The sequence below is a fragment of the Desmodus rotundus genome, chromosome 6, assembly GCF_022682495.2.
Source record: "Desmodus rotundus isolate HL8 chromosome 6, HLdesRot8A.1, whole genome shotgun sequence".
Taxonomy (NCBI): domain Eukaryota; kingdom Metazoa; phylum Chordata; class Mammalia; order Chiroptera; family Phyllostomidae; genus Desmodus; species Desmodus rotundus.
In genome coordinates this window covers 91,487,455-91,502,247 of record NC_071392.1, presented here as the reverse complement: position 1 = coordinate 91,502,247, position 14,793 = coordinate 91,487,455, and the positions used below count along the sequence as shown (strand labels likewise).

At 52.6% G+C, this 14,793-nt stretch overlaps 1 protein-coding gene across 3 annotated transcripts in view; it reads right to left on the bottom strand.

The window, feature by feature from the left end:
* Window positions 1–14,793, bottom strand: part of DPP6 (dipeptidyl peptidase like 6) — a 508,565-nt gene that overhangs the window by 343,425 nt on the left and 150,347 nt on the right. The window contains exon 1 of one of the 3 annotated variants that reach the window (XM_045198758.3): window positions 6,042–6,186. The exons of the other annotated variants lie outside the window; for them this stretch is intronic. Within the exon in view, the coding sequence (XP_045054693.2) occupies window positions 6,042–6,092 (51 nt within the window). The 5' untranslated portion in view covers window positions 6,093–6,186. Of the gene's footprint in view, window positions 1–6,041; window positions 6,187–14,793 lie in introns of those variants that run through there. 3 annotated transcript variants of the gene reach the window in all.

Here is a 14,793-nt window from a genome sequence, read left to right as displayed (position 1 = left end):
GCCGTCAACCAAGTCTGAGAACGCACATCTCACCCCTGAACATCTCCCCTTGCAAAATATCGGCGGGTGTTCTTTTAAAACGCCTGGTACTAGGAACTTTCTAGGTTCCCCAATGAGCACACAGCAGCGCAACCTTCAAGATTTTGTTGGCTCAAAATAGTTCCCGGAATGACCACCCCGTGAAAAGGCTATTCAATGTTCTTCTTTTTTCTTTAAGATGTAACAGCTCTTGCCAGCGCACAAGGTGGATTTCTGATGGGTTTTTTTTTAGACCTTTGGAAAAGAGAAGACCTATTTATCCTTGTTTCGTTTCTTTTAGCCCACCTGAAAGGTTCATCCACCTGTTTAATCAATAGCAAGCCCCAAGACTCGCTTCTGGTTCCACAGGAGTAGGGGAAAAAACTTTAAAGAAAACTGACATATTTGCAGGGAAAAAATGATACAGCATGAACGCAATGTGTACTTTGGCCCTTTTTTATGCCAGCCATAGCTACAAGAAAGAAAGATGAGCCAACTTATTATTCCAAGACTGACAGCTGATGTTCAAAGATACATTCTAGCCCAGGAACCTCTCACCTTTCCAGAAGGAAGAGCTGCTGCGTATTTCTTTGAAGCCGTGACATTTCTGCTGAATGGGTGGTGAGACTCAACTCTATTCCCCAGCCCTGAGCATTCCTGCCAAGTTCACCGGGAAGAGGCAGAAGAGGTATGAAGCCTTAGTAACCGGGAGACCTCAGGGGCCACGCCACGGCTTCCCGGCTGCACCGTCCCATCCGAGGTCGGCCGCACTGGAGGATGCCAGTCACACACTGAATGGCTGAGTACAGCCCACTTGACATTGATTTTGTAAATTCTGGAAAGAGGAGGCCTCTTTCCTGTCCTCGGCTCTTCAGCCCACAATATCAATCAGGCTTGCATTTAAGCTTTAGGATCATAAAATATTTATTAACTTCCAGCTTTTAATGTTCATGAATAAAGAGCCAAATTAATAATTTTTGAGTGTTGGTTAAAAAGATACTCAGCCCGTTCTCCAAAGGGACGGTATTCAAGGCCACATCCAACACCAAGGCCGCCTCTGCCTGACGTGCTGCCCGCAAGCTGCCCTTGTGCGACTCGGGCAGGCTTGGAGGAGTGAAGCTGTTTGAATGCACTACACTTTGTTACCTCGCGTTCCCTCTTTGAGCTGGTTTGTGTGGAAAGATACACGCGCACAAGCCAGACCACAGAGAGATTCTAGTACAAACACAGCCTCATGGGTCTCAACCCGGAGACACGCGGGAAGGAGGGTGGGAACAGGCTAACAGCCCCCTACACAATGACATCAGCTGCCCCACCACCTTGGGAGCATAAGAGGTAGTGTTTTCCTTCTTCAAAATGCACCACTGCCATGCCAGGCACCCCCCTCACCCCACCACATCAGAGCCACTGAGCAGAGACTGGCGGTGGGGGGAGTGAGCACCCTATGCAGGGTGCACCCAGCCACCCTCCCCTGAGCGCCCATGATGTGCTTGCATTTGCTGCGGACACTGGATTTCACCTTCATCCTACAAGCCCTGTGTGGGGGCTGCACACCCTGCCTCGAGGGGGCTCCCTGCTGGTATTCAGCCGGACGGTTGTGGCAGAATCCACATCTCGGTGTGTCTGCAACGTCCAAGCCTTTCTCCTCAACCCCACGGGCAGCCCAGCCGGGCCCCTGGGCGAGAAGGAGCCGCTCCCTGCCTGACTCCCCCCGCCCACCTTCTTTCTTACCATAGGAAGACAGTGGTCGGGGAGACCCACACAGGGTCAGGCCCAACCTCTGCACATCTCACAAGGTCTGCAGAAGGCGACACTGTGCCCTGAGGCCGAGCCTGAACTGGGACCCAAGGGCCCAGATCGCCATTTTCCTCGGAGATTGGCGGAAATCCCGCTGCGGGTTGGATGCGGAGACAGACCCGGGGTAGGGAGACTCAACATCAGGTCCTGGGGGCTGCCGGGAACCCATCGGGGCATGAGTCCACAGCGAGCCAGTGTCTCAGACTGGCTTCCCAGCTTGTGCTATTCCTTGTGAACTACCCACCGTTTCCTCTTTTACTGACACGCACACACACCGGCCTGCACACTTAAATGCATGAACAGGTTTGCTGAGCACCCGCATAAACAGGCTGTGCCATCCGAGAATCGGGGGCAGGGGGCAGGGGCGGGGGCCGGGGGCCGGTCTGGAGTCTCTGTGCTTATCAAACACCTTGTGGACAGGGGAGTGAACCCCCCCCCAACAACTCAGCTACTACCTTCAAGTGGGCAAAGGAGGGGGGTGGGGCCTGCCTTCGAGTTCGCAACGCGTACAAAATGTTTCTGAGACTGGAGAATTGCTCAGCCAGCCTCGTCAGGTTGAGATGCCCCAAAACACACAGCCGCACTTACTTTCCCACTAGACTGCAAACTAGTCAAAGCCAGGACGGTGTCTGAGTGACCTCTGTGCGCCCAACACCCAATCGGACCTCTGTGGCGCCGAAGACAAGCTCACACGCGAAAGTATTACTTTCTCTCACCCTGGGAGCTAGAGTTCACTGCTCTGAGGACCGAAAATGTCCCGTTAGGGAATCAACGATTCTGACGGCCCGCCGGAGACTCAAAGCTTAATGGTGAGAAAGCTATTTGGGGGGACGGGGGGAGGTTCAAGTCCTTTGTATCTTCTGCTTGACAGCTTTCAACTCATCATCTCCAGCAGAGCCCAGGACATGAGGAAGAACCGCCACAGCCACAGTGTAAGCTGTGTAGCGCTTTCATTGTGAAATGTAACCATTAGACTCTTAGTATGTAAAACGCTGCAGGCAGACGGGACTGTCGGGTAGTGTAATGGTTCTCGATCTGGCCGCCCTTGAGAATGACCTTAACTCTTAATGTACATATATATTGGTATTGCGGGTCCCGCCCTCTGTGGCTTTGCCTTGACTGGATGGGGGCAGAGTCTGGGTAGGGGCCAGTTCTGAAAAGCCATACTACCTGGGCAGACAATCACCCTGATTGATGGACACGCTCCCCCCCGAGTCCCACAGGTGAGCAACCTGAGGCTCAGAGGTCGAGTGCTCATTGGGGTGAAACCACAGGCAAGATGGGATTTCTTGTGTCCTGCTCCTTGCTCTGCTAAACCCCACGTGGCTGTGCTTCAGCGGTCACGTCTGGGTCGGCTCATGTCATTGCATCAGCAACAGAGCGTCCACAGAGTGGGGGGGGGGGAAAGAAGCAAATCGATTTTGCGTCCTCCAGCGAGCTTGGGCCAGCTTTCCTGGTACACAGGTTTCTGTTGTCAGATATCTGTCACTTGGGATCCCAGACTTGGGAGGACAGATTCCTGGTGACATCCATTAGTCACTGGGCTACAGTACGCAGGCTGCCTACCCGGCAAAGCCATTTAAAGCACCAATTCCAAAACGTTCCTGTCCCTGCCTTGTGCCCGTGGACCGGCCGTGGGTCCACGCGTAAACAACACCTCTCTTATTTCCACCTGCTACTGGTAAGAAAACATATATAATTATACAGAAGCTACCAAAATCAGGGGAAGATTGCCACTGTTTGTAATGAGGCTAAATTAGTAGTATCAGATTTAATTCGGATTTTGAAATTTACACCCACGCTCTGAAAAGAGCCTCGGCCGCAGACCAGCACGGACGGGCTTCCCTCGAAGTTGTCCTGACCGTGAGGGGGGCTCTTCACGAAATCCGGCGGCCACTCTGGGGTCAGGACACGAGGCAGACAGGCTGCAGGAAGGCAAGCAATTGGCTTTGACATTGGCTGGTCGAATGGATGCTACATCGCCACTCAGAGGCTTTTAAATCCTTTCTCTGAAATTGTTTTCTCATCTATCTCTGATTTTTAGAAATTGTATTAACAACAACCTGGAGTGGCCAGCAATAAAACCACCATGAGGAAGGGGGTGAATAATTTAGAGCTGAGACTGCAGAGTAATTACATCACCCATTTAAATTCCTCATCCCTAAATAATTAAGGAATTCTTCAGAGACGATTTGGAAATGCGCAGCCCTATCTGGGCTGTGCTGTTGGCTAGAGAAGGCCTGGGGGTCTATTTCTATCAGCCGAGTCTTCCTCCCAGCGAGCGGGGCTGCTGTGGGTGCGAAGAGTGTGGGAGCCTTACACCCTCTCTCACGCGGTGCCCCGGGGCCCTGGGGCCTCCCCTCAGACACGGTGACGGAGGGGTTCATCTGAAACGTTGGGGTGTTAGATGCAATACGTTTTCAGATTGCTGGAGAGGTTAAGGGCTCAAAAGAAGCTTAGGCTGCGCAAGAGAAACAACTAATGACCCCCCTGTGCTTTGACACGTCTCCGCGTGACCTCGGCCGTTGCACCGGACGCTGCAGGGAGAGACCGTCTCAGTCTGGGTACGACTTCGACAAGGCGCTCTCAGAGCCCTCTAACAACTAGAAGCCAAATGTAATTGGAATTTCTCAGACACAATCTGGACAGACACTTGGTAAATTTAGAGCAGAAAGTAATCTGCTTCCCATGTGCTCAGGTTGCATCTCGCGGAGCTGGGAGGAAATACTCCCTTTACAGATGGAAAATGAAGGGCATTAAGCCACTGGGCCAAGGTCAAGGGGAAGGTGGGTTGGGGGTGGGATGGGCCTCCCGCCAGGGCTGGGCAAGCTGCCTCTGTGCTTCTACAGAGTGTTATCGTTTACAGGTTTTCCTCTGCTCTTGTTTAACCAGGTGGAACATCCATTTATCCACGACACATATGCTTCAATTTGGGAAGAAATGATTTTTGGTTCTACTCAGTTGAATGTAGATCTTTGCTTAAGCAAGTAATTTCAGAATTACTGGCAAACTCGTTGAGGAGCATTAGAAGTCCAAGTAAAGAGGTATTATGACTCACGGAGTAATGGGCAGAGCATCTATAACCCCAGGCCCCCTTAAATGACAGAGCCACTTACCTAGAGTCAGAAACGCATTTGGTAACACCGCCCGCCTGTGATTTATTCATCTAGCAAACTGTAATGGCCTGGGCGCTAATATTAGCATACAAAACATCGTAGAGTGGAACGACATGAAAGCTGGATAGAAACTTACCCGTGATTTCATTCCAGCTCCTCATTACACATTGGGGGGGCGTTGCAGAAAATCAGCTTTGGCGCCCTTCCTTCTTCCTTCCCTCTCTCCCTCCTTCCCTCTCTCCCTCCTTCCCTCCCTCCCTCCCTTCCTTCTTTCCCAAGTCCCAAACAACACTCAAGGGACTGGATTCTGACACCAACACGTGGCACGTACACTCATCTCCCTGAATCCCCCGAGACTATCCGGGAATGAATTCTTTACTTGTTGCTCTGAATTCGGGGTCTGACAAGGGGAAATAAGCACCACTTCCCACCTCTGTTCCATCATTCCCAGGGAAGGGGCAGACGGGGGAATTCCAGGCGCCCCCATCTGCTACTAGGCAGCTTGGTGCTAATCTGCTCAGTACCGAGGACCACGGCCACGGTCTCTCTACAGTGTGCACCGTGCCTTTGAAGGGCGTGAGGTGCCAACACCGCCTTCATCACATCTAACGCTTTCATGGGGCCATCCGAAGCTTGCGATTTTCTTAGCTTTTCCCTGTCTACGCACACGGGGCTTCTGCTAGCCGTCGAGCCCGAGAGAAAACACAGGCTTGTTTTCCTGTTCTCCAGGCCACGACTTTCAACTTGGCTCCCAGAGGCGAGGTCAGAACATGCTGCAGGAGGCACGGGCGGCAGTCCAGAGACTTCGCCGTCATTCTGTGGCCCCTACGCTGACCTGCCTTTTGCAGAAAAAAAACCCTAACTTTGTCTCTGAGTCAGTACCCAGCGCTGGACTGGCTGCCGACGGTGTCTACTGCAGATCAGTTAAAATTAAATTCTAACCTTTGGGCGAGGTGCCAGAAACACAGAGCCGAATCTCCCCACGGGCATTCTGTAAGATAAGGCAAGTATCACGCAGAACGTCTCCAATGGCACATTAGATTTTTCTGAGTTTCCCCTCCAAATTGAACTTTCGTCCCCCCAGTAAGTTGATTTGTCTCCTTTACTCACCCTCCAGAATTGCTTTAGTCTGTTCACCCTGGGCAGCCTGGATGAGTTCATCCCCGCCGGTCGCAGGTCAGAGTGGGCTCCTGTGGCTGGTGTGAGCGGTGGACGCCCGAGGCCCCAGGTTCTCGCAACCGGAGACGCTCCCGGCTTTTAATGCAGCTTGCCAACGACCACAGCGTTCGCCGCTCAGCCCAGGCAACCAATTGCTGCACGTGACCCCCTCTGCCTCGGGGGACCAGAGGGCAGGGAGCTGCCAGCCTGCAGTGACTGGCTGCCGGCACCACACAGGGGAGACCGGGGTGTCTGCAAAGGCCCCTCCCCAGCTCCCGTGGGGAAACTGGCAGCGTTTTCTCAACAGCCCATCTTCCTCTGCCTGCTTCCCATGGGCCAGCTAGGAAATCTCATTCTGCTCTGAGAAAGACAGACACTCACATGTGTCTCAGCCCGCCACTATCAGCCTGCCTGCCCACCGCCCCTACTTCTTGTGTGGGGCTCTGACCCCAGGTGGGCGAGTGCCTGGGATATTGGAGGGTGAACTCTGATCACTCAAAGACACATTCTTGCCTATTGCCCACTTAGTCCCACGCTAAGGGGACAGACAGGCGTTCCTGAGGAGTCATAAGCCAAGGTGGAGGACATTAGGGGTCAACCCAGAGACACCTCTCCTGATGTCTCAGCGCCCCTCCCGGGAAAGCAACGTGCCGAGGGACTGGCCCCAACTCATCACCCTCACAGCTGCCACGTTCTCTGATTCAGTCCACACATGTTTTCTGAGCGCTGCCTCTAGGCCAGGCACCATGGAAAATTCTAGGTGAGCCAGACAGGCGCCAACTCTGTGCTTGGGACAGACATCTGCAGCCCAGAGCTGTTGTTGTGATTTAATTACCCGGCACTGTCCCTGCGAATGGGCCAGCTCACCATGGAGACCCAGGCCTTCCCAAGGGCAGAGACAGGGCCACCGTCTTCCCAGCACCTGACCTGGCACCGGGCACAGTGTGGGGGCCCTTGCAGGTCCCCCGAGACCGAGGAGGTGAGGAAGGACTGTGTGCACACGTACAGGAACGGCACCCGGGCCAATGTGTGGTGTTCAGGTGTCCCCGTCACTGCTCGGAAAGGTGATTCTCTCTTTACAGAAGTTTGGCAGGAGGACCAGACACGTTTAGATAGCCCCTGCTCAGGCCCCTTTACGAGGGGAGGGGCTGCACCTGCACCATTGTGTCAGCTCCCCCCCACACGCCCGTTTTTCATCCTAACATATGGGAAAGAGCAGGTTCGCTCTGGGGCAGGGACCACGGGGAGAGCAGTGAGTGGGCACCTTTCTGGGATGTTCTTGTTAGAAGACACATAAATATATACATTTAATCCTCACCTGAGGGTATGCTCGTTGATTTTAAAGAAAGAGGAAGGGAGACAGAGAGGAAGAGGGAGAAACATCGATCAGTTGCCTCCCGCACATGACCTGATAGAGTGACCAAACCCTCAACCTTCTGGCATTCGGGACAACACTCCAAACCACCTGAGCCAGTTATGAGCCAGGGCTGGTTATGAGATATGTCAGTACCATGGCAGTAACGGGCTCTAAAGGTGGGATTAGGGGCAGCGGGGAGTGAAGGAACCGAAGAGCATGGGCGAATCAGTCTGACTGACCCAGCAGGACGAAGGAAGGAGGGAGGAGCAGAAAGCTGCACGAGGCCGGGAGAGCTGGGAGGCTGGGACGCCAGCTGACACACGATATCCCAGCTCTACCGGTTGGTGCTGGGAAGCGAATTCAAGGATGGATGGCAGCAGCCTTTTGGCCTGTCTCCTCTTTAGCCCTACAGAGTGGTCACCAGGAGGAACACCATCAAAGGAAGGTGCTGGAAGGCACAGGCGGAGGAGGAAGGGAACCAGATGCAGGCAGGGGGAGGGGGACGAGCTCCCGGACCTGCATCTCAGGGAAGACTGAGAGGCCAGGACCCAGGTGCCAGGAGAGACGAGGTACAAAATTTCTGTCACCACAGTATGTGTCTCACCTCTGGAATGAGGCTAACGGCTCGTCTTTCCAGTGAAAAGCACACAGTCATCCACTGTGTGGTCACCACCTCTGGCACATGTCCGACCGTCAGTCCCAGTCCCTTGTGGTTGGAAGGAACCACGAGACAGTTCTGGTCCGTGAGTTCTGGAAGGAGCAAGGGGCCACGTCAGCCCCAGCCGCTCCAAAGGCCACTGAAAACGTCCAGAGCTGTCTAACTCGGACGTGGTGACAGGTGAGGAGGGTGTCACAGCAAAGCCCCCTTGCCGACTGACCAGCGGGGATGTGCTGCATGAGTGAGAAATAACCCTTACTCCTCTGAGCTTCGGGATTCCCGGAGCTGCTCGTTCCTGGGGCGTGACCTAGCCCACGCTGGCTGTTACATCTCATAAAGATATTTCCCTAGTTTGCCTGCTCCCAAAGCCATCAATACTGAGACCAAGTGGCCCTTTAACGGTTTTGAAGTGTCACGGTACTTTGCAGTTTCTGAAGTGAGAAGATGGGCGTGCTCATCCTCCTGAGCAGAGCAGGATGGACGTCCACATCCCGGACTAATGCGGGGCTGAACCCAGGGGTCCCTAGGAGACACGGGTTCGTGACCTCCCCATACCTTAAACGGTTTTAAAATGGCCAAAGGCACAAGCTGAGCACCTAGAGAACTGCCAGGAATGTTTATAAACTCCTGGCATAGCCGCTTATACACTGAAGGTGTTCATCACACAGGCTGTACATTTTCTGACACAGGTGTAAGTGCGCGGAGAGGGCGGAGACCTCAGGACCTTGATTTAAGACCGTTCGCGACCAGGTCCTGCTGGGTAAGCCGTTCACATCCGAGGCAGCGACGCCTCGTTGGAAACCTACAAAACAGCAGCGATTTCTGGCTCCAGGCGGGCGGGCAGGCAGGTGGACGGGCGCACACAGGCACCCCAGGCTGGTGAGGGCGGGGCGTCCTCTCACTGGGCCTCTCAAATTATGCCATGACCCCGCTGTCTGGACCGTAATGGTCCCTTCTTATCTGAAGGACAGTCCCTTATTGTCTTGGAATGGAAAACCAAGACAAAGAAATGGTCATCTCCTTCGGAGCTTAAAAGCTTTACTGGAACTCAGAACGCAGGCAGGCAGTTTTCAAGGGGCGGCTCCCTGGGCTCCGGAGTCTAAGTGCATCAGGTCTGCGTGTGGCCTATTGATCCCGCCCTTACGGAGACTGTGCGTGGGAGTGCTCCGCCGGCTCAGCCACTCTCCACTTAAAAGGAGTCGAAGGATAAACGACGGGATCGCAGCAGGAACTGGGATCGCTGATGGAATGGTCCCAAGCCAAGGCACTGGTGGGGTGTCTAGGGTTTCCTCCGTAAAGAGTCTCGCAAGAAAGATCTTTGCGGCAAGGACCAAGAAAAGCTGATGAACAGTTCTTTGATGATACAATCATCAAGTAATGCGAAGGTGAATTTCTACGGCTTTGGAAGGGTGGGCGTGATGGCTTGGTAGCCCTGGAAATAGACGCCGCAGGACCCTAGCTCTGGGACAGACTGAGTCACTGATTACAGTGACAGGGAAGAAAGGGCAGGTCACCAATCCGTCTGCATTGGGCAAAGCTCTAAAAAAATTAGATTCTGTCGTGTTTATCACATTTTTTCCAAATCACCTGGAGTTCCGTCATCTGCATTGTTTTTTAAAAAGCAGGATGTCCGTGGACTTCAGTATTTGGGGCAAAAGGGTCAGTTATTGATGTTTTATAAATATTGACATGAATGCAAGTATTTTGTGAATAAGTCATATTTTGAGTGTACTTCGCACCTTCTTATACTTCTATAGAATGAGGTGGGTTTTTTTTTTCTTTCAGTGTTTGAATCCACTGGGGAGATTCCAAACCTTTATGACACTGTTGGCACACCATGAGCTGTAACATCATTTTGGTTTAAATCATACCACAAGTGACATGAACCAGGTACTGATTTTTCAATAAATGAAGGAGTCTTCCTTCACGTAATTTTTGCTTTCCTAAAATGGTATACAGTGCACACGCTCTAAGGGATTGCAAAGTGGAGTGAGACGCTGGGGCATGGGAGGTGGCGCAGAAAATCAGCAACTACAAAGGTCATTTTGGTACTTTTAAAAAGATGAGAACGATAGCAAGGCAGGCCGGCTTCCCAGAGCAAGCGAGTGCGTCTTGCGTGAGCAACACCGGGGCTCTGATGTGGGGGCCAAGACAGTGACGGTCATTCCCGGGGCTGATGTGGGGGCCAGCGAGCGGGGAGGCCACAATAAACAAGCCTTTGCAACCTCCCCGGGTTATACGTGACAGACAATCTACTGTCTGATTTTCAGAGATGGCACCCACAAAACACCAATCCTTTGTGCGTGTAAGGGTTGAGTTTTCAGCGTTTGGGAATTTAGCTTCGGAATACCAGCAGCCTGGTCCGTGGCTTCTCCTGTACATACCCATTTTGAGAGTCACACTGTCTGATTGGACCCCAGTGGCCCCCAGCACTCTTCACTCCCTGTTCCCCGAAACTTTCCATAAACAGGCAGCACTACCACCCCACACCCTCCTCGTGTGTGCTGCGTGCTGCATGACCTCCACAAATCTGAGGGCACGAGAAGTGTCGCATCCCCCAATTGTCTTTATAGTAACTAGAATTGCATCGGTGTTTTGTCTGACGTGCTGCTGGTCTCAGTCAGCCCTGGGGTACCCCCACCCCCTGGCCCACTCCAGGGTCCTGTGGGCTTACACCCTGACAAAGCACAGGGGAGGGGCCTCTGGTCATCTGCTTCGGGCTGCAGGACGCTGTGTCATTCTGCGCTATTCCTGCAAGTATGTTGATCTTGCCGCTTCTGTAGAGGCTGGCTTGGGACACAGAGCTCTCTGGGGGGCTGGGGCTTGAAAAGCCCAGGACCAGCCCTGCCCGGGCCCCACCCAGCCCTCCCCTGAGGTCTCACCTGTCTCCATGGGTTCCATCTGAAAGCCCCATGCAGACCTCTGCTCCAGGTGGCCATGCCAACGCCTCTCACCTCTCTGGTCTGGGACAGTTTCTTCTCTGATGGCTTCTGAAGGCTCTCCAGCCTCCCCCTCCCAGGCTGGGACCCTAACTGACATACGCAGAAAAGGGCTGGCTTAGAACGAGACAGGAAAATGTACAGGGTCCAGCACAAATTACGCCCCCATTTTATTACAAAATCTTTTGTTACAAAATCGTAAGCGTGTCATTCTGTAACATCACACCATCACACTCCAGCACACCATGTGACATTTTAGGTGAAATGTTCACATTAAAACTATAAATTATTACACCCATGTTATTACCCTACCAGCCACACTCACGCAGGCCTCACTTCTGCCGGACCCTGTATGAGAAAGGACCTTTGGAAGCTGTGAGATTCCGTGGGAATGATAGCGTTGTGTGCAGGGGGAAGCCCTCCACTGGCGGCCTCATTCACACGTACAGATGCCTGTGGCTGCATGCCCACGTGCCTTTTTACTGTTCTCACAGACACTGAAACGGGCTTCACCCAGAACCAGCGCTTCTTGGGCGCTCTTCTTACACGTACTCGTGACTCACTGAAACTACGACACGCCTGCTGGGGATGGGAGAGAAAGCCCGTGCGTTGCACTTCTGTGCCTTCCTGCGGCTTTGCCTTTGTGGTCGGGGACTGAGCCTATGAGCCAGAGGAGAACAAACCAAGGATGCTTGCTGGTCAGCAGGAAAGCACTTTAAAGAGGCGCGGCATCCCTGACGCCCCTGCTCCCGGACCCCCTGGTGGACGCTGAGCTCGCTGCAGTCCCTATGGGACGCCATCCATCTAAAGGCTTAGGTCTCCAAGAACCAATGAATGGCCTTTTATTCTTCAAGCTCACCAAACAGAAATGTGCAAATTCCACCTCCCGCAGGGAGTGAGTACCACACAGGCTTCAAACAGACCCCCAGAATCCGGGCCTGGGTCGTGCTTGCCCCACAGTGCTCTCGGAAGACATTTTAAGTGGGAAATAACTCTGCGTGAGGTGACATTGCAAATAAGTAAAAATCAAATTAATGAAGGTTGGCCCTACTGCACACCAATTCATCTAGAAGTCTTTCCACGGACAAATAAATGACTCCGGCATGGTGCTTGGTTACAGTTTCAGAGGTTGGGAGCCAGCGAGAGTCCTCTGAAACTTTCTTGAATAATTTATTTCCACTGTTGGCTTTGCCGAAGGAAGCTGAGAGGTGGAGTTATGTGGACAAAAGCATTCCTTAGCCGTGAAGGTCATCACCCCTCCTGCCCCACCGCACTGCTGGGCAGCCCCCAGCTCTGCCGTGGCCCAGGGCTGCTTTGATTGGGAAGTCAACCGCGAAGACTGTCCATGGGCCACATGACCATCAATTTCAACCCCAGCGAATTAACCAAGCAGGAGTGGACTGAAGAAGGGCATCTGGAAGGGAGGTGAGGAGAGGGGAGGGGAGAGAAGGAAGCATACACAAGAGAAATTGGAAGAAGTTACAAGGATGTAATGAAGAATAAAGATGGTAGGAGAGGGGAAGGGAGGGGGAAGGGTGGAGGGGAAGACGGAAATTGAGAAGCAGAAAATTAACAGCTTGCATTCATTATAGGGATCAAAATCTCCAGTGACATATACACAAATAAGTTATCTGACCTTGGGGATATCGATTTATCTACAAGGAACCAGGTTTACAGTAAGGGAGAGATGGTGGAATAGACAATTCTAAAGAAAAGCACAAATTATTTCCAGGTGGGTCTGTGAGTGGGGCGGGGGTGGCGCGGTGGGGGAGGGTCATGCCAAGATGCTACACGTCTGGTCTTCGTTTTGTGATTAGAGACGAGAGACTGTTTCTCCGCAGGTGTAAGTGCCCGCCCAGGTCTTCCCGTTGGAAAGTCGCGCCAGCCTGGACATTTATTTCAGGACAACGGGGTAACAGGCAGCACCACGGGACTGCGCATGAGAGATGGTTACGGTGGTGAATTTATACTGTGATTTTTACCGAAAAACAAAAAAACCCAAGCGTTATGTGCGTTAAGTGGGTAAGCTCATTGAATTCTCCCCAGTCGTGCAAGGGGGGGTATTCTCACTGCCCCCCTTTCCAGTGGGGAAGCAGAAACTTCAGGAAAGGAAGACACTTGGTCCAAACTCATGCGGCCCGTGGTTGGTGCGGCCGGTGCTTTGGAGAAAATAGTGTGTGATTCAAGCCCCTGGGTGCCACCAGTTTATTCTGCTCTCACCCAAAGAAACCTAAATAAGAAAAGAAAATTTACATTTTTAAAGTCATCTGTCAGCAGAAGAACGCCCGGGAGGCACGTGTGGCAAAAGGCATCGGAAGCCCCACACCCACGTCCCTAAGAAAACCAACGGAAGTTATCGGAGAAAAGGACTTGCCCTTGGAGCTTCCAAGGCGAGATTTTCACAGGTGCCATAAAGCAACCGTTCACAGCTACCGTGGGTGGCAGAGCCCTGAGGCTCTGAGGCCATCCCACGGGTGCCATCCCACGGGCCGCCTGGGAGTGGGCATCTCTCAGGGAGCCCACAGGAAGGGGTAAGCCTGGGCTCACATAAATGAGAGTTCCGCCTCCATCCCATCAACGGTAGAGTGAAGTTGACTATTTGCTCAGGGTCCCAGAGCTGGTCAGAGGCAGGAAGACAAGAAGAGGGGATGGGGGTGGGAAGTGAGGGGGAATGCAGGAAGGCAAGGAAGGTTGATGATGACAGAGGAAGGAGAGTCATCGGAGAGGAAGGCCAAAGAAAGAGCAGGAGCATCAGGAAGTTGAGAATGGGGGTGGGGGCAGAGATGGGGCAGGAGAGAAAGGCCTCGATATGAAAAAAATTATCAACTCAGGACCCGGGGTCTGCCCAAGCCGCTGGAACATGCATTTGGAGAAGCTGCGACTTACCCTCCGTGGTTTCCTTCATTTGACTTTTGAAAAACCACAAAAAACAGAATTCCTGTGCAGTTGCCTCAGTTGGAATTTTCTCGGCCATCTAAATCTCCATTCCTCCAAACCAACTGTGGCAACGTTCACCTCACCCCCGCGGGCACAGCCCGAAACCATTTCGGTCCCACAAACCCTGGCGATGCCAGCGTTATCGGGGAAAATTAGCCGGACTTTGCTTAAGCCAAGAAGCCAACTCTTTGCCAAAATTCCTCAGAAAGAAATGGAAGTAGTTAGAGTTTGAGATGCATTCTACCAGAACTCACCAGGAGATCTTTCTACTCCAAACAGTGATTTTAAACACAACATCAGCTTGTGCCTTCTTACAGTTTCTTTTCCATGAGGGGTGTTTCACAAACACAATAGATTTCCTGATGTGAAGACTCGCTCGGGAACACTGTCGCCTGTTGAAGCCTCTGACCACGGTGGTCTCACAAGTACAGGAGAGCCGATCACATCTGCCTGGGCCGATTTCCTGAGGGGGGCTCCCAGACTTAGAAATGTACTTTCTCCACGGCCAGGAGGTCAAGGGAGAAAGTTATGGTTAAATATTCTAACGGGCACGACAGGGGAGCTGGTAACAACGTGCAAAGATTCCCTCAGTACAGTCGTCTCCCCTGGAATGTTCATTATCCGTCTCTCCTCGTGGCCAGCTGCCCCAGTGATACTTGCCTACTCAGCCCTGTTCTCCGGAAGGCAGCTGCCACGTCACCACTTAAGATATTTTTTTCATCAGGTTCTTATCCCTGCTACATACTTTCTTACGTATACAAGGTCTGTCTGAAAAAAGTCCAGCCATGGTTAACATAATGAGAATGGTTTGTG